At 41.3% G+C, this 20,093-nt stretch overlaps 1 protein-coding gene across 3 annotated transcripts in view; it reads left to right on the top strand.

Annotated features, from left to right (window-relative positions):
• Window positions 1–19,403, top strand: part of CYFIP1 (cytoplasmic FMR1 interacting protein 1) — a 79,592-nt gene extending 60,189 nt beyond the window's left edge. For all 3 annotated transcript variants that reach the window (XM_036383046.2, XM_036383059.2, XM_036383065.2), the window contains 8 exons: window positions 1,727–1,870; window positions 3,402–3,492; window positions 12,228–12,358; window positions 14,675–14,747; window positions 15,866–15,960; window positions 17,051–17,289; window positions 18,185–18,332; window positions 18,788–19,403. In XM_036383046.2, coding sequence (XP_036238939.1) covers window positions 1,727–1,870; window positions 3,402–3,492; window positions 12,228–12,358; window positions 14,675–14,747; window positions 15,866–15,960; window positions 17,051–17,289; window positions 18,185–18,332; window positions 18,788–18,952 — 1,086 coding nt within the window. In that variant the 3' untranslated portion in view covers window positions 18,953–19,403. The remainder of the gene's footprint in view (window positions 1–1,726; window positions 1,871–3,401; window positions 3,493–12,227; window positions 12,359–14,674; window positions 14,748–15,865; window positions 15,961–17,050; window positions 17,290–18,184; window positions 18,333–18,787) is intronic.
• Window positions 19,404–20,093: the final 690 nt, after the last annotated feature.

Genomic DNA, 20,093 nt, shown 5'->3' with positions numbered 1-20,093 from the left:
TGTTATGTATTGGCAAGTTTTTTAAATACAAAAATCGTGTTTTTAGGGTTGCTTTTCTATGACAAATTCCTGCTGTGTGGAGAGAGGTTCTCTCCCTTTAACCTCATGGCAGTAAAAGGCTTTAACCCACTAAAATAAAATTCTCCTTGTGCTGTAGCTGAAATAGATAGTTCTGACGTGTTTGTTGTAGGAGACTTACCTAATTGGAAACATCAAAACCAAAAAATGAAATCTCATCTTTTTAGGGGCGGTTGTATAAATCCTTAGTTTATCAGGACATTCATCTGCACATATGTTCTTAAGGTTTTACCACTTCTCTGTGCTGTCTTTGCCCCAGACCTCATTTTTGTCTGCAGAGAGCTATGGAAATGCACAGGTTGTACTGGGGGGATACAGCTTTAGGCTGTGCCCTGCTGGGACACATTTGGAGTTTGGCCTTTAAGCCAGCTCTGATGTAACAGCAGGACTGTGTTATGTACTAGGATTCAAATAGTTATCCAAGTGTCTATTTTAGTTTGCATTTAGAATTTTTAAGTTTCTAAGACCTCAGCTGGAAACTGGTGTTTATATAGAGACATACAACATAAATAAAAATGTGCATATTCTATTCTGATTGCGTCAAAAGATGATTTTTGAGTCCTTTTATGAGAAAAAAATCCTTCCAGAGCTTGGTAGAGTTTTCTAAATTGAATTCCAACTAGCTTAATGCCATGTGGTTACAGTATCTAGTGTTGACTTGCATGGGTAGTTAGGGCAGGGTCTGGATTGAAGGGAATGTTCTTCCTGGACAATATTCTGTTACAGCTGTGTGTCAAGTTGAAAGTTTAACAGTATGCTGTTTTCCATGTGTGTTTTAGAGAGAATGAAAATTCAAAAAACTGAGGGAAACACAACAGTCCCTTCTGTATGAAAGGTGGCCAAGATTCCTGCTAAAATTAAATTTCAGGGTATTAGGAGAACAACCCACTTGTAGAAATGGAGAATGCTAAGTTAGCCAACCACCTCTAATCTGCAGCTTCAAAAACCAGTTCCTAAATCCTCACATCACATCAGTCTGTACAGCTGTGTTCACTTTCATGGAAGTAAACATGACTATGGCAAGGCACCTGGTCCTATTTATACAAGTGTTGAAGAATTTCTATGAGGTTGCATCCCAGACTTAGATTTGCTTTGATCTTGTGTACAGTGCAGGGGTTTGAAAAAGAAAGATCCTTTTTAATTAGTTGCTGAGAGCAGTAGCTGCAGAAGGCTTTTTTTTTTTTTTTTTTTTGTAGTTGACTACTCAGAGACTTAAAACAGCTATTATGAACAGAAAATTGAAGTAATTTCTTTCAAGATGTTTTTCACATAAAATAGAAGATAGAGGAATAGAAGTTGTGCTTTAAATTCAGGGATCTGGACATGGCATTGGCTACTTATACCCCTTTATGCTTGTGTAAATAGAAAAGTAAAAAAGAGAAAGTGTTTGTGGCTTTATAAATGGTAAATAGAAGATGTCTGCTTGAAAACAGAGTGCTCACTAATTTGTCTTGCTGATAGATTTAAGTTCCTGCCTTAAGAGAAACTGCCAAAAGAGAAATTGTGTATTTAAACCTCTTTCAGAGACAGTGAGATACAAAGGTTTTATTTCAGTTTTAATGTGCTTTGAAATGACATTTAAATTACATTATTATTGAGATACAGGCAGACAAAATTTTCATTAATCATATCTGTTTTCTTATTTTAGGCATTGAATTTGGCATATTCCAGCATTTACAGCAACTACAGGAATTTTGTTGGTCCCCCCCACTTTAAAGTCATCTGTAGACTTCTTGGATATCAGGGCATTGCTGTGGTGATGGAGGAGTTGCTGAAAGTTGTCAAGAGCCTGGTATGCTAATTGTCCTTATTTTTCTGCTAGTTCAAATGATTTCTTAGAGGAAATGTCTCAGGAAAAACAAAGTGAAATTGAGACCCTGGATAAAAATAATTAAAATAACTTCCATTAAAATTTGATATAAGCTGTGCTTGACAGTGCTCAATGTCTTGTGTGAGCAATAGAAATAAGTGCCTTGGTGCCCTCAGGAGTGTTTTGAAAACTTTGGATTCTTCAATGGAGATTCATGCAATTTGTGGTGACCTGAGCTGTTAGGGCCCAGGTAGGCTCTGGAAAAATATGAGTATTTTAAATTAGTTGATTACAACTTAAAGACCATACTGTACATTCACTTTCTTGATATTTTTTGAGAACAGCTGTAGTGTGCTTTCTGCCTGGCACCTAACTTCAGGACTCTCATTAATGACATCACTGATTGATGACTCATTAACAACAGGAGTTTAACCTCTGTGCTTGATTAGCAGCACTGTTCAGGCCAGCTTTGAAGACATTATTTACACAGCCTGGGTATCCTGGGTATCTTTGTAACTGGGAGGAGGTTGAGGTGCTGGCTGTTTGCTATACTATTAGAATCTACATATACAGCCACAGTGCATTGCAGTTAATTTAAGCCAAAGAAATTATATTTTCCTCCCTGTTGTTTGTAGGAGCATGCTGCCAAAATAATACAACTGTACCAGGGAAAGCTGTGGTATTCGTAATTGTACTTCAGGCACTTGACACATTTGGCAGTTTGTTTACAGTAATTCCCACAATGTTCTAAGTACATTTCTGATGTTCTAGAAAGGCTGAATCCTGCTTGAAAAGATGCTGTCATTTAATCTTCAGGGAAAGAGGAAGACACTCATATTTTTCAGGGTTTGAGTGTCAAGTATTAGTTTGCTGTGTTTTATGAGAGGGGTGTTTTTATAACTTAGTGGTAAACGGTCTCAATTCATTAAAGGTGGCATTGAACACTTGGTCACTTATAAAGAAGGTTAAAAGGCCTGGGGAGGGTGTCCTGCCAATGCCTGATGCAGATGCTCAGATGTAGGGGGACAGATAAGGGAGAGGTGTCTAGTGGTTGGAAGACAGGCTGACTGGAGGCTGGGACTGTCTCAGCTGGTATTGCCAGAAGAACCAGTTTGGGCTGCTGCCACCATTCCTAATCATAAGGGCTTTTTTCATGTTGCTTTTGAGCACATTCAGATGTTTTTTGAATGGTTTTTACAGCATTCAGATGCAGCTTTTTAACCAAACACCTAAAAGTTAGTTAGACAGTAAAGAGTCTATAAGAGAAAAACATGTTTTCCTTTTTTACCCTCCTGGCCTTAGCTGTTGTGCCACTCTTCTTGTAGCAAAGATGGCTAATGCCATGTGAACTCTTTAAATTTGAAAAAGTTGCCTTTTTAAATATGCTGACTGGCAGAATTAAATGCAAGATTTTTAGAGCTGCTTCAGGTCATGTATAATTTGAATGCAGTTTGTTGTAAAGTTTTGTAGTTCAACAGCACTGACATGTTTACATACATCTGTTTTCTCTTAGTTACAAGGGACCATTCTTCAGTATGTCAAGACCCTAATGGAAGTGATGCCTAAGATCTGTAGGTTACCAAGACATGAGTATGGTTCTCCAGGTTAGTTTGTGTTTGATGTTACCTTAGCAGCCTTAATAAGATGATACCAACCACTATCTTCTGAATCTTTATATGTGTCTTTCCCTCCCTCCTTTTTCTCCTAATAATCAGATTTTAGCCTAGCTTTACTTTTTTATTTCTTTTTTTTTTCCCATCAAAACAATCATTGAATGCTATGCTTTCTGAAAGTACTTAATGAAGCTTTAAGACTTCTATAAGTAGGGCAAAAGGATGACAATCTGTATAGAGACAGCCTTATGACATAATTGATCTTGAGCTGGGATGTCCACAATAGTTTCTGTTTCTTGTCTTTCTCATAAGTGTGTTGAGCTTTTGCCTTAGCAAGTTAGCCTCTCACATTTTTTCTGTTTAAATGTCTAATTTAGGTAACCCAGTTCTCTGGAACAGCCTCTTTTCCCTTTTCCTTTGCCCTCACCAAATGCAGGATAAAAGGAGTGATACTGCTGGGAGGTAAACTGGTCCTGCCAGAATAGTTATGTCTGAGGCTTGTGTGGGGTGCATCTTAGCCTCTCAACAGGAGGTGTGACAGTTGTAGAAGAAGAAATGGCATTGAAAGCTGCTTGCCACTATGGAGAAATAATTGGCTAATTAGTATTTATCACATTGTTCACTGAAATTCTGAATCTGCTTTCTCCTTCAAAATATTCCTCCTTCACAACTTCTAATTAACACAAATTAGTCCTTCCATGTGCCACCCACCTCCTGAGTTTATTTTTCCAGAGTCACTTAGTTTTATTAAATGCCACTCCAACTGGAATGAGGTTGGGTTTTTTCTGCTTCCCACAGCTTGCTTGACGTTCATTACCAATGTTAAATGAAATTGAGGTCTTACTAAGTGTTTCCTTCCTGTTTTTCTCCCTGGAGCACAGAGATGGATGAATCATGGTAGTTAGGAGTATAAAAATAATCTCTCTGAGGCTTTTAGCCATTCATCAAGGTCTGACCACAAAAGCAGTAGGTATTCTCAAATATAGATAATGCATCACCAGGATCTGTGATGCTACACGTGACATGAGGAAGCTTGCCAGAAATCCTCACCTGTAAGGGCTAAATATTTGGCAGGAAATGCCTAGGGATTTTAGGATAAACCTTTCTCTTAAAGTTGAAAGACAATCCATCCTATAGGAAAGGCAGAACTTTACTGGTGCAATGGTAACAAACTACTTTGACCTCATATTTACTCTTCCAAAAGAAATGCCATTTGTTTAGGTGCCTGCTGTACCAAGAGATCAAAGCAACTCTTGGTTTTACAATGGAACATCATACTTAGTTTTAGAATTGGATTGGATCTCAAAACCCCACCTGATTCTCTGCTCCTTTACTGTCGGGTTTTGTCTTAATACATGTTGTTTTCCCGTTCTGAGCTATTTCTAGCAGAGGACACATAATGACCCCCTGGAGAGACTCTTCCAAGAAATGCAGAGACAGCCTTTATAGCACTGTCACACCATCTCTCCCTTCCCTTTTGTAGTCGCCAGACAGAAGAGCTTGTGGAATATCCTCCCTGGCTCTCTCACACCAGGGAAAGACTGCCCTGTGCTCTCTGACACGTCCCCATCATGGGCTGCCCTTGGAACAGACTGGCTAAGAAAGGAAAATGTTCCCTGTGATGAGGATGTGCTGCAGATTTTACCCTTCATCGGGAGAGGAGCTGCCAGGCTGTAGAAGGGCAGGCTCAGAGTATGCTTCCTTTGAGTCACTGTCCTCTCATTTCTGTGCTAAATTCTCCTCTTCAGCAGTCTTTGCCACACCTTGTTTATGTGTTTTGTCACAGAAGATGCAAGCCAACACACCAACTGTTGTCTGTTCCCTCCTCTGCCTCCAAAAGCTTCCTCAGAAGTTGTTAGTTGTAGTAGTAAGGTGGGGTATGTCTGTGCTCTGCTTCTGTTCTTTCATAACAAATCATTTTATAACATCTTTATAACTGACACAACCTACATATACAGACCAAAATTGTGATTCCAGTCTTTAGATGAAGTATGCAGATTCTCATCTACCTTGATGTAACATGCATTTATTAATTCAGAATTAATTTCCTGAGTTCATTCTCCACGTGCAAAGTGATTTAAGCACAATCAGTAAGTAAGCCTCTAGCTCTTTCAAGCACTTCAGACTTTTCAATTGGATATTTTTGTTTGGCCTCTGCTGATTGCAATTCCTTGGCTCCTTCACCCTTCTAGACTTGTGGGTTTCTAAATGGTGATTTATTGCTGCTAAAAGGAGCAGGGTACAGACAGTGGCATCAGAGTTGTTCAGGACTCCTCTTTGCCAATGGGTTTGTTTCCATAGGAACAGTCTAAAGCAGTGGGGAGCTTGTTCATCTTGTAGTCATAAAAATATTTGTCTAAAAATACATTAGGCATAAGGATTTTTAAAGGGACCTTTTAAAGTTGCTAAAGCTCTTAAAGGAATATTTGCCTTGTAAGAGTTTAAGCTTGAAATTTCATCTTGGAGGTAACATTTTCTTCTGCTGTTTTTTGAGTATTTGAATCTGTCACTTCTGCTTTTAATGAATGAGTATCCTGCCACTCTGAGATGTCATTGAATGCCATGAAGAAAAGTAGTTTGTCAGCTCTGCTGTGAGATGAGGCTTTTGTCACTGGTATACCACTCCTCCAAAATAAACTTTTTAAAAGACGAATGACCGTAGCAAGATATAAACTCATGAGAAAGGAACCAAATTGCGTCTTTTGTCCTAAGTGTAATATTTCCATGTTTCTTCTTTAAAAAAAAACCAACATAACAAAATAAAACCAAAGAAACAGAACACTCAAAGCTGGTGCAGGACAAAGCACTTGTTGTCCCAGGCCATGACCTCTTGAAGTCCCACAAGTTGGCATGGCAGTTTTAGGAATCCCTCCAAAGCCCTGTGCCACGGGCTGCTGTGTTCCCATCCCTCCCTGGGCTGATTGTGCTGCTGGCAACACTCTGGGAGCTGTTTCTGCACAGCAGTCTGGCAAAAAAGAGTCTTCCACCCCTTCTTTTTCTGGAATATTTCAGATCAAAGTCTTATAGGAGCTGGAGCAAGCCTGGGCTGGGAAGCATGGGGAAGGGCAGCAGTGGCTGGAGGCTGTGAGGGAGGCATCACTTGGGGAATAGCAGAAGGATTTATAATTCTACCTGTAATGCCAGGTTTTTGATCAAACTCAGATAAGCAGGAGAATAATTCAGGTGAGGGCACAATGAAGTCCACATTAGATGAAGGAAATGTTTTCATAGGTCTTCCTGAAACCTGTCCAGTGGAGATGGATTTGGGAAGGCATCACAGACAGTTTGAAAGAATTTAGGGGAAACCCAGATCACCTTGATGATTTTAAGAGGACTTTAAGAATTCATTGGATATGCAGAAAAATGGAATAATTCTTTCTAGCAAAATAAATACAGTGCACAGGCTCCATGGTCATAATTCCTGGATACATGTATATGCTTAAACCTGATGAATATTTCCATTGAAGGGAATGAATGGTAGCTCTGTTGATATGCAGAGTTAACGATGTCTCTTGTAAGCCAGAGAAGTATTTGGATGCAGCATTTGAAGGTCTCTATGAAAGTGAACACAAACTAAAGTTTTTTATGTTTAATAGCACCCAGTTTCTTGGGAGCAGCTTTGCTATTGCAGATTAGTAGATTTTATTTGGTAATAGCCAAGTCAGTTCTTTGCAGAAAATAACCCAAAACACAACTAGACCAAGAATTATAATCAAGGTCCAGTTTGTTTGTAGTCAGAAATTCAGTTCTAGAATTAATAGCTCATTTTTGTCCTAATCTTTTAGGTACCAGAATTGTTATAAGCTCTGGAACATGTTTGATTTCAGTCTGCAGGTGTGAATTGAGAAATGAAAGGTGACCAAAGTGAAGGAATCCAACCAGCTTTGAGTTGCATGTGTTGATTTGCTCTGACTTCCTAAATTAATCAGTGTACAGACTGCACAGCTGAAACTTGGCATCTGCTGTTTGAGTGCTGTTGAGATAGGATTTTGGAAGCAGAGAGGGAGCCTAATCCTTTACTAATCTTCTGTACTTTACTGGGTCTATTCTATATCAACAGTCTTTGCTTCTGTTGAGGTCTGTGTAAATCAGAAACTGGGATTATGTAATCAATTATTATGACACCTAATGTCTCCCATCTGCAGGAATAGAGGGATTTAATTAAAACTGCTTTTTTGGAGAGCAAAATACCTTGATTCATTTACCTTGCAAAGTTCTGTGTGTATATATAACTAATTCAGTAACTTATGAATTCCACCCACAAACAGAATTAGAGGAAGAAGGAAGGTTGCAGGCAATTAAGTGAAATTAATTTTCCTGAGACACTTGTTCTTTTTCCAGGGCTTTAGTAGGCATGCATAGTCTTCCATAAAAATACACTTCTGTGTGATGTGCACAGAAGTGTAATTTGGAATGGCATTGCTCAAACATTAATGAAAACATGATGATGTATTTCTGCCACAGGACTCCACTGGGGAGCAGATTGGTTTTTCATCAGAAATAGCCTGTGTAGCTCTGTAAACTTTCTTCTGTTTTGCTGGTAAATCAAGCTCTTGATCTAAAGGGAAGAAGTACACTAATGATGGCAGCATTTGGAACACCTGCATGCTAAGTACTGGCTGTCAGATTTTCAAAATAATACGACAATTTGTTCATGAATGCGTGCGGGTGTGCATATTTATATATCTGTAGATGGAGATTGGGGCTTTGAGTGAAGAAATAAGGAACTTTGAGAGGAGCTCTTGTTGCAGCTTGAATTGCTGCTAGTAAAGTCCAGGGTAAAGAAGCAAAAAAGGCTTTGGCATAATATCCATAGATGTTTAATTCAGCCATGCGGTGAGATGTTCTCCTCTCCAGCACCCACTCCCCCCCAGGGTCCCCCTCTCTCCCCAGGGGTCTCCCGGCTGACCTTGGTCTCCAGGCAGTATCAAGGTGAGGCCCAACCAGGGAAAAGGGAGGGAGTGGCTCAGGAACACCTATGTTCGGGTGTAGGAACAGGGGAAAGAGCCAATGGGGTGTAACTTAGGAGAAGCCCCTCCAGGGCCTCCACAAGCTCTGTCATCTGGAGTGACTGTAAAAGACAGTAGGTAATTTTTATGGTATGAACCTCAAGCCTCTTTGACTTTTACTGTCCTGCTGCTTTTGGGTGGACTTAATGTCTCATTTTGGTTTCAGTCACACTTGCAGTATGAATCTCTTGTTTCTGGTCACAGTTCTCTGTGCTACTCCTGTTTCTCTCTGTCCCATCCTGCTCCTTTATATTTGCTTCAGGTGACATAGATTATTCTCAGGATTTCACTGCTCATATTGAGAAAAAATATTTCTCACCTTTCCAGATGTCAGCCTTTTTTCCTGAAACTCCCCAGAAAATCCAAAGGCTGGGTAGGGAATTTAATGGAGTCGGAAAACCTTATTCTTTTTGATCCCTGTCATGACCAATGGTTGTTTCCATGTTGCAACAGCAGAATCTTCCTTGCTGTTTTGCTCAGCTTCTGTTTCTCACCACACTGCTCCCCACCCACCACACAAGCTAAAGGGAAGAGCATGTCCAAGGCCATGCATGTCACCAATATCCTGTTTGCTCAGATAGTGCTTTCTCTCCATGGTGACCCTGTGGAGAAGTCCACAGTTCCTCATGGTGTTTCAGGCAGTCTTCCAGGCCTTCTGTTGGTTCACCATCAATCTCTGTATGTGGCACAGATCATAAGATCAGAAACATTGGTAGATGTTCTAGTTCGATTTCCTCTATGGCACAGACTTAAGTCCAGGATAACACATCAGACTTTTCTTTGCAGAAAGTCTTGGAATGTGGAAAGTATTTGATTTCTTGCAGTTCATCCTTAGAAAACCTTTCTTTCTAGATGTGGAAATCCTTTCATCAACAAAAACTAAAAATAGACTATGGTGTGTAACTAAAACACACTGAAGGTTTGTGATAAAGCTGATTTCAGTTCCCTAACTTTGCATTTTCTTCCTAGCATCAAAAACTTTTGGGGGAAAAAATTTCAGCCTTTTCAGTCTGACCTTTAAAATGGGAGTCCTGGTATTCAGCACTGCCATGGTGGGCAGGTGTGTTTAAATGACAAACATCAAGTGTTCAGTGCTCCTCATACACCTGGGGATTATGACTGGCTGGTATCCTGCAGTGTTCAGTGAGCACTGACAGCCTTTCCCACAGCTTTTCCATTCCACAGCCCCTGCATTGTGGGGAAGTGGGAATTGGTGATGTGCTGGCATTGTTTGCTTTTTAGCTAGTTGTAAATGTGTTACCTTGAAATAAATTAAGCTCAGCAAGCACTCACTACATCTGACCTTTCTCCATCAGTTTTTCAGTTCTGTTTTTCTCTGAAGTTACTTATGTACAAAAGTTAGGTCTGAAATTCACCTCCAGTGAATACATGTGGGAACACTCATTTACTGTCAGTTTTCTATTGGCAAACAGTTCTTTGAGATGTAACAGAGCCGTGCATCCCCTCATCATGCAGTTTATACGTGTTTTGTGTTACTAATTTTAATGATATGAGGCTTTCTGTAGAAGTGTGTGGGTTACCTACGTAATGCTTTCCTTCACTGTATGTTTTCAAGTTCCTCTGTGTCAAGTTTTTAGTGGGTCTTGGGTCTTCAAAGAGACAATAGCAGTTGTTGGTTGCTGTAAAGTTGTTTGTTTCTGGAATACATCAGTCTCAAAAGTGAAGAGTTCAGAGTATCAAAATCCATGCTAAAAGCTTTCTGGAATAGAGTCCCAATGTCCTGAGCAGAAACAGCAGCAGCTCCCACACCTTTTTTTTAATTTCCTTTTTTCCACCTCAGTACAGGGGGATTTCATTCATAAATCATCCAATCAGCTAAAAACACAATTCTAAAACATTCTTCCTGCACCTATCCAAGCTTGAGTCTAATGTGAAGTAGTGTCATTTCTTACACAAAATCTACGCATATAATTCTGTCTGTTCTATCTAGAAATGCAAGCAGTGTTCTGCTGTTTTCTTTATGTCTAGAGCCAAGTTAATTTTGTGAAAGGTAGCACTACTGAACTTTAAACTAGGCTTTAGAGCTTTTTACTAGCTAATAGAGTTTCTTAAGGCACTTAAGATATATTTCTACTTACTTAAACTTGCACTCTTCATGTCTGTGTGGCTTAATATATTTCAGTTTCTCTAAAGGTTCCAATTCAATCTCTGCATTCCTTTCTCTCTCTGAGGGACTCAGAGAGGCTTCTATTTCATGCATTCTAACACCTCTGAATTTGAGGAATTTCCTTGGAAGAGATATGCTGCAGGCTGGATTTCATGTTTGTGTGCTCCCTTCAGCCACTGCCTCACTGGGTAGATAGCCAAATATGATCTCCTGCATGAGAAGTGTTCATGAGTTGTGTCAAAGTGTTCATGAGTTGTGTCAATGGGAAGGTGCTGAAGGGCATCTGTGTTCTCTGTCTTCTCTCAATTGCTTTAGATGTAGTTGGGTGGGGATTTATCTGGCTTGATTCAGTGTGGTGGAAATGAATTGCTGTGTGCAGCATGCAATTTGAAAGCTTTTTTAAGATGCGTTTTCTTCTCAGTCAAGTGTTTTGGTGGCTTTTTAGAAGAGACAGGCTTGTGCAGAAAGATGGAGAAATGCTGCTAAGAATTAACTTGCAAAAAGCTGAAGAGCTGTCTGACCTGTTCATGCTGCTCTTCCTCTCCCATCCTGCACATGGCTTGAGTCTCTGAAAGATGACCAGACTGGGTCTCTGCAGAAGCTGCTGAGACTGTGGTTTCCTAGGCTTCTCTCTAACCAAGGGACTGTGCAGCCTTTCTGGGGCTGGAGGGCAAGACTGGAAGTCCACCAGCATGTTATGCATCACCATTGCTCAGGAGAAGTTTGATGGAAAAGACACATATTTATGTAAAGTATGTGGATTCGAAAATCATAATTTTGGCTGGTTTTTAACAGCTTTGCAAAACTTTGACAGAAACTGTGTTCTGGTTGTGCTTGTCAGCAGGATCTGGTGTACCCTTGCCTGCAGAACTTGACTTGTGATCTCTGTATTTGCTTTGAGAGGTCACAGATCACCTCCAGCCCTGTGGCACTGTCAGAGTTATAGCCCGACACTACCCTTCTTCCCTGTATCTGAGCTCTCTGCTCCTTGCTGGCTCTGTCATCCATGAGAATAGCAGCTGTGAATTGAGCGTGTCAGTGGTGCAGCAGGTTGGGGAACAGTGGCTTAAACAGGGCTTAAAGCAGATGAGAGCTCTTGTCTCTCTTCCTGCTCCTGGGTAATTTTTCCTTACCTCTTATACTGGCTGCCTTTTCCAGGAGTGAAAAGTTAGGCACTCCACTTTGCATGATTTATCCAGTTAAAAAGGTCAGTGGACTGGCTTAACACTTCATAATCTCTGAGTTTTAATGCATTTAAATGCTGCTCCTTTCAGTTTCCTCTAGGCTGCATGTCTGGAGATAAAATCTCATGTGCTGATACGTGGAGAGGGAAGTCTAAACCTGCACCCTTGGTTATTTGTATTCTCAAACAGTGTATGGAGGCACAGTTGTGCAACCTTTGAATAGACAGATTGGTTAGAAAAGGGCTTTTGAAGCAGAAATTGAAATTAATCCTGATCTCTATGACTCTTATTCACATGGCCAGTATCTTTTGTCTGCTTTCCTGAGGTAACAGTGTGCCTGTGTGGTCATCACTAGATTCGTGCTGGCTTCTGAGTCTTTTTTTTTCGCTTCTCTTCTGATTTCAGGTATCTTGGAGTTTTTTCACCATCAGTTGAAGGACATTGTTGAATATGCAGAACTGAAGACTGTCTGCTTCCAGAATTTACGGGAAGTGGGAAATGCTGTCCTGTTTTGCCTCCTCATTGAACAGAGTCTGGTAGGTGCCTGCTGTGCTAGTTTAAAATCCATCTGTCTCTCAAAATGTACTCTCATATTTTTGTTACTTACGTCATCAATAACAAGGTTGAAATCTGTGAGTTTGCTGTTACTGATGGGCAGATGGGTAGGAACAGTTCCCTGCACTCCTCTCTCACAGTCTTGCAGGGGCTTTCATGTCTGTTAGATACAGTGATGACACTACTTTGCTGGGTGAGACACTGCCTCTTGCATGGTACCTGAATATCTGACATTGCAATCTTCACCATAAATTATAATCACATAAATTATAATTAAATTATAATCCCCTGGCACTCCTGCAGCCAGCCACAGTGTGGCCACTCTTTATGTCAGCGAGCTGTGCATCTGGTACTGCCGTATTCCTTTCCTGCATGTCATTCCTGTTGAGGTCTGAAACATGACAAGGTTAATGGACATCCTTGGACGTCCTCCTTGCTGCTTGGATGGCTGACAGTGGTGCAGAAATCCTCTCGTCTGTCCTAGCTTGAATAAAACTGTGAAACATGTCAGTCTTTCAGCTGCTTCTGATATATCTAGAGTTTACCTTAGACTGTGTAAACCTGCCCACAGCTGATGGTACAGTGCTACAACTGATCTTTATCCCTACCTCCAGTTTTCTTTTCCCACCCTTCTCCCATGTTACTAGTATTTCCTGTTAAAACAAGATGCCCAAACCTGTAATTTGTTTGTTTTCAATGCTTTTGGATGCTTACAGAGGAAAGGTGGGCATTGATAATGGATCAGAACAGCAACAGGTGTGCTGGCTTCCCTTTCTTTACCTGCATGGTGTTGGTGAATGTTGAGTGGGGGGGGGGGTCTCTTCCTGCTGTGCATACAGGCACCCTGCCCAGGCTGTGCAATATCACAGTGCTGCTGAGGTTGGGCAGCATGCAGAGATCTTTGCTGACTGCAAACCAGCCACGTCATTTCCTCAGCAAGCTGGCTGGGGGCCTGCTGTTGGACAAAAATAGACCCTCACGGAAGGCTTCTCTAGGGTGTATTAAAGCTGTCGGTGTTAGATAAGGTAATGAAGACAGGCTGTTCCTCAGGGTTCCTGCTCGTGGTGTTAGAGGATCCCTCCCTCATGGTGGAGAGTAATTGTAGGGCCTGGAGACACACAGCAAAGCTGTAGTCAATAATGGCACAGCTGAAACAGAATGAGAAGCTGGATTCCTTTGGATTCAGTCTGAGTGGGTGCCTGGTGAAAGGCCAGGCAGGGCCATCACTTCCTCCTGGAAGGATTGAGGGTGTACCAGAGTGACACCAGCATGGTGTCACACCTTCTTTGGTTACCCTTTCCAGTCACACACCCATGCTCGCTGCCTCTCCTCTTGTTTTTGTCCTCAGTCAGCCCCCCATGTCCTGTCATGTATTTCAATATTTTTCCATTGTGGTGATCCCTCATAACTAATCTAGATTTTAGCACAGTGCAAAGTGTAACTATGAGTATATCTGTGGTAGTGGATGAGTCTCATGCATTGCCCTGGCTGACATCAAGGAATTAGAAAAGGAACTGGAAAAGGCACATGAGCCCCCCAGCACGCTAGCCTTGCTAAGAGTATGGATGATGACCAACTTTTCTAATATTAGAAGTGTTGAGGGATTACAAATTAGTAGGGTCTCTGCTTCAAAAATGAGGAGAGGGTCGTAGCAAAGTCATGCATCTGCTTCTGGTCATCTGCATTTTCCCTGTGTGTACAAAGGAGCAAAGAAACAGGAGACAGATGTCTTCCTTTCCCCTGTCCCTAAAGATGTAAAATACTTCCTAAGACATGATTCTCTGCTGTTGTCATAGTCTCTGCCTGCCTGGCAGGGAGACGCTCCCACCACGATAAGCTCCCATTAGGATAATGGGTTGTGGCTCTGGTAAAAATAACCAGGCAGTGAGTGAGTCATCCTCTTCCCCTTTTGTCTGCGCGGGAGCTGTCTGCCACTTTCCCACCGAAATTACTCATCCTCCATTAGTTTATTTAATAAATACCCTGTCCTTTATGAACTGCCAGCGGAGGGTGGGAGGGGAGTTGCCGGGGTTTCTCTGGGAGTGCAGAGGAAGCTGGTGAAATGCAGTGGTCTTTGGGAGTGATCCGTGAGGGGAGGCCGGCCTCGGAGCGGCTCCTGCCGTGGTGACAGAGGCCGGCTGCCCTCTGGTGTTCCTGCAGCGCCATCGGCCTGCGCTTGGAGTCCCGTTCTGCCTTTGGAATCCCGTTCTGCCCTTGGAATTCCACCGTGGGGGTCTGCTGTGCTTTGGGGATTGATGCTTCTGTCCTAAATGCCTCTCGTTTTCTTTCTGTGCCAGTCTCTGGAGGAAGTGTGTGACCTGTTGCACGCAGCGCCATTCCAGAACATCCTGCCCAGGGTTCACGTCAAAGGTATGGGCAAAGTGAAAACACCTTCCTTGGGTAATGCTTTCCCCCTTCCTTCCCGCTGCTGTGCCTTCAGTAACCACCTCCAGCCACCCTTTACCACAGCGCTGGTAATTACAGGACACAGGTATCAGATCCAGGCCTGTTTGCCTGGCTGAAAAAACAAATGTTTCCTGGCAATGCTCTGTGCAAATGACAAGGGGAAGAGGAGGAATGCCATAACAGGGAAAAGCAGGATGGATGCCCAGGGCAGTATTATCCTGCTTTGTGGATATAGTGAGAGGCTTTTTTGAAGATGCTGTTTAGCTTATAGAATTGTCAGTTAAATGGGGTGTAGGGAGTCTGTCAGCAAGAAGGTAAACAAAGGGGCGTCCCTGTAGCTTTTTCACTTCCTTTTCACTAAACTGAGTATGCAGTAGTGAATATTTGTAGGATTGCTTCCTATCTGCTCTCCTCATCTTTCATCATCAGAAAGTGAGCTTTTCCCCTTTGCCCTCTCTTCTTTCTGTGCTTCTCCTCTGTCTCCTTTCTTTTCAATTTCTCATTGCTGGAGCAGCTGATTTATTCTACTTGGAGAAATCCCATCAGCTACAAAACTCTGAGAGTATTTTCGAGCTCACAGTAGCTACTTGCATTTCTACATAAAACTAACCAGACCCTTGTAAACAGTATTTTCCCATTTGCCAGAGAACATTTCCTACTTGCCAGTGTTGAGGAAGTGCCAGCTGGTTTTTAGCCTTGCTATACACAAGATTGCATCCTCATTTTACCTCACCTCTAGAGATAAACATTTTTTGCATAAAGACAACTTAGTTGTCTTAGTACAAGTGGGGATCAAGTATCTTGGCAGCAGCAGCATAAAAGAGCATTATATTCTTCCTTGAATTTAGTTAATTAGATATACTCTACTGCAAATCCTTCTTTCTGCTTGCACATGTAGTGTAGCATTTTAAAATATGTGTGTATTTCTCTAAAAGTGCATTGAAGATTAACCAGCTATTTAATACTTAAATTACCTAAAAAGAACAGTTTTCTTTCTCCCTGGATAAAGTTTGTATTAAATTAAGAATTCTCTTGGTTAATTACAATTTATGATTGCTCACTTTTTAAAAATTTTCTTTCAGAGGGTGAAAGACTTGATGCTAAAATGAAGAGACTGGAATCAAAATATGCTTCACTACATTTGGTTCCTCTCATTGAAAGACTTGGCACACCCCAGGTAATCTTTCTCATTTGTGTCAGAGGCAATTCAAGAAATTTCTGAGCATCAGAAAGCCTGTCCTGATAGCTCTGTCAGAACTTCAACCTGCACATCCACCTTGTTCACACAAATGATTTTTAGTTAAATCCATAAATTTGGAAAAAGCTGTTAAAGCTTATAATTTTAAAACATTTGAGATTTGGGTAGAAGTGACTCATCTGGGGCAAAATGCTAATTGGTATTTATGTTTACCATGGGATACCCTCCCAGTGTAAGGTCCAGCCTGGGAGCTCCTCCTGCAATTTCCACCAAAAGCTATCAGTTTTCTTGTGCACATGTATATATGTTTTTAAAACATTTTGTTACTCTTCCAGCCACTTAGAAACTCTTGGAAAATGAGCTGTCATTTGAGTTGAGGTCTCCTGAAAACAATGACCAAAGAGAACATTCTTGAACTGCCTTTGCAGCTTCAGCACTATTCCCCTTTCTCAGGGGTGAGGGTGCATATACCCTGCTAATCTTAGCAGTTTTCTAGTGGTTGAGATGTGAATAGTAGAAAGTAAGAGCAGAATGCCCTGAAGCAGAGCTCAGACTGCTTTTGTCATCATAGGTGCTGCTGCACTAGGAGAGAGCTTGTGTGATGGCACAAGCTGGGACAAGCACAAGCAGCATTCCTCTTTTGGATTTTGTCTGAGCCTGTTGGTGCTCCTCTTTGGAGCTTTCTCATCTTTAACAGCAGCAGCTGAGGGAGGTGTGCAGGAGAGCGCACGCAGGAGCTACAGCAGAGCACTGAACTCTTTGGTTTTGCTCCACTAAGACCAAGAATTCTTTAAACTTCCCTGAGATAAATCCAGGCCTAGCATTGCTGCAGTTAGTGTTACTCGCTTAAAGTCTGTCTGCTTAAAAAGGATTTTACAATTTTCTCTGAATGTTTTCCCACTGATCTGATCTCCAGGTTAGCAGTGTCTGCCCTCACTTTAAGTCAGAAGACATTTCTCCTAGAATAAACCGCCTGAAACTGAAAAATATATTGTATTTATTTTTAAAAATAAAATTTTGTGGTGAAGTGGCTTTTACCAGGATTTTACTTTGTTTCTCTGCACTTCAGCAAATAGCAATCGCAAGGGAAGGGGACTTGCTGACCAAAGAACGCCTGTGCTGCGGCCTGTCCATGTTTGAGGTCATCCTGACGCGGATCCGCTCCTTCCTGGACGATCCCATCTGGCGCGGGCCCCTGCCCAGCAATGGGGTGATGCACGTGGATGAGTGTGTGGAATTCCATCGCCTCTGGAGCGCAATGCAGTTCGTCTACTGCATCCCCGTGGGAACGCACGAGTTCACTGTGGAGTACGTGCTGCCAGCTGCCCGCAGGGCCCCTCTGGGCAACAGGGCTCGGCTTGTGCTGTTGTGGCAGTGGGGCTGGAGCGGGGGTGTTTGTGTGCCTGCCTGCAGGAGCTGAGGGCAGGACCAGGGAGAAGGGCTGCCATCACCACGAGGGGCTCATCAGCCACGAACACAGATACTATTGTTATCTGTAGTGAAAATAACCCTCTATTTTAATTATTGCCAGTGTATAGTGAATGATCCTGTGACAAACGGGCCCTAGCACGTGTCTTTCAATAGGGGTCGTGCCCCTACAGAAACCCAGCTTAAATAAAATAGCAGAACATTTGTGCATCTAACTTTAACAAGTATTTCTTCTCTGAATTTCAGAGCAGGAACGAGCACTTGGAATTTAACATGATTAACACGAATTAACCAGGAACTGTTGTTTGTTCTTGGTTTTGTTGGTTTTGAAAATATACTTATTTTGAAAAATTCTTGAGATGTAACATGCTCTTTAGAAAATGGCAATTAGAAAATGGCATAGGACATTCTTCCTTTCATGCCTGCAGCCTAAAGGAGCACAGTGGTGTTGAATTCCCACTTTGTTTTCTTTCAAAGCATTGTTTCCACTGAAAATGAAATGTAATGCCACAGGAGTCTAATAGGGAGTAAATGTTTTTGGAGTAACTCTGTTATGTGCAATTCAAGGAGGAGGGGGAGTTCTGTTTTTTTATTAAGCATCTATTTGAATTGCTTGTGATAATCTCCAATGATAATTAATATACCAGAGCTTTTGCTTTCTAGATGAATGTCTAACATATTTATTATTTAGTGAAGTGGCTGATTACTGAGTGTTTGCTGTGACTGTGTTTTGAAGATGTAGTTGAAACCTGCTCTGTGGTGTTTCCTCTTGCAGGCAGTGCTTTGGGGATGGCTTGCACTGGGCTGGATGTATGATCATCGTGCTTTTGGGACAGCAGCGGCGCTTTGACGTCTTGGATTTCTGCTACCACCTCTTGAAAGTCCAAAAGCACGACGGCAAAGATGAGGTTATCAAGAATGTGGTGAGTTGAAAACATCTGTATTTGCTTTAGTAATAAAGACAACAACTCAGAGCTGTTTGTACTCAGATGCAGTGTAGATGTGGCAATCCTTTCTTTAGAATGAATTGCTGAAAATGAGGGCACCAGGATTTTCAGAAACAAAAGATTAAGGCTGGAGTCGGAAGCCTAGTCAAGCAGAATTCTGATATCACAAATATATGAGATTTTCTAAATGCCTTCCATCTTATATATGTTCATTCTCAAAATGACAAGGCTGCTGTAAACTGAGCTGCTTTATACCCAAAGCAGCACTGTCAGAAACCAAAATGCACCTTGTATTTCCACTGGCTTAGCAGTGTAAGGGAAACATTTGTAACATGGCTGGGAGAGATGAGGTAACAGCATTTGCTGGCTTTCTGGCTAAGGCTTTTCATGTCCAGAGCTAATTCCTGTGTCTGTTCTTTTGATGTTTGCAGCCTTTGAAGAAAATGGTTGAGAGAATTCGCAAGTTCCAGATTCTGAATGATGAAATAATTGCTATTTTGGACAAGTATTTGAAGTCTGGCGATGGAGAGAGCACACCCGTGGAACACGTGCGCTGCTTCCAGCCACCAATTCATCAGTCCCTTGCCAGCAACTAGATTCTCACCTAACAATACTTTTTGCACCTCTTTAGTCTAAAAGTGTGAGAAACAAAGCAAGAAAAAAACCCCACACCAACAGTTTTAAGAATACTCTCATCTGCATTTTTCAGTATGCCTGTGCCATTTGAGTGGCACACTGTTCTCTCCAGTCTCCAAGCACAGTAACTGTATACAATCCATACTTATTTTTCTAGACTAAAATTTTATACACTTTGATTAAAAGCCTGTAAGATTTTTGAAACCTCTTTGCATTCCTGTCCGAGGTGACCATTTTAGACTGGACTGGTATAATTTTCCCCTGAAGCTATAGAAATAATGACTGTGGAGGGTAAAAAACGGTTCTGTAGAAAAAATTTTTAGAAATCAATGCATAATTGTTTGTATTAGAGTCTTAATTGCTTAATTTGCCTTTATTAAAAAAAAAAAAGAGAAAAAACAACAAAACAAACTCTGCTGGTGCTTTGTGAAAAATTTTCTAGTCAGTTTATTCTTTTTCCTCTTTGCAAATCCATTCTCAGAGATCAGTAATTATGGAAATGAAGGTTATTTAAGGTGTTTGTTTCTAATCTTTTTAAAAGGTGGAAGTTTGATTAGAATGGGGACTGTTTACTTTTTCCTAATGAGAGCTTCTAACACAGTTTATATTTTGGTTTGCAATACATACCTCTGTACCCAAACACATTTACAAGTGATGACGAATTCTTGTTTACAAGAATCTTGACTACAGTGAGCAGATGTAGTCTATCCCAGTACATAACCTCTAATGATGTTAATCATTTATTATGGAAAGTATTTGTTAAATTATACTTGCTGTATGCTAGCACTGCATCAGTAAAATTTTAAAACTTTGCAACTATAGAAGTTTAATTTTAATGCAAACCATTCAGCTAAAAGTAGTAACTCCTGCTTGCTTGCTCCAGGATCCTGTCAGCTGACTTTGGGATCAGCCCTAACCAAGATGTTATGATGGCCAAAACAGACACAGACAGATAATTACATGTTTTACCCAGGATATGGATTTGTGGAGATGTTACTTGGTCAGTGTTTCTAACCTATAGTGTGAAACAAAGAATTCATCCCTTTGAGAACCTGTTTTTCTTCCTTCCCTCTTAGTAGTTCACGGCTAGGTTACAGCACA

The sequence above is a fragment of the Molothrus ater genome, chromosome 2 (assembly GCF_012460135.2).
Source record: "Molothrus ater isolate BHLD 08-10-18 breed brown headed cowbird chromosome 2, BPBGC_Mater_1.1, whole genome shotgun sequence".
NCBI lineage: Eukaryota > Metazoa > Chordata > Aves > Passeriformes > Icteridae > Molothrus > Molothrus ater.
The sequence above is the reverse complement of the archived record's forward strand: the minus strand, read 5'-3'. Positions and strand labels throughout refer to the sequence as shown.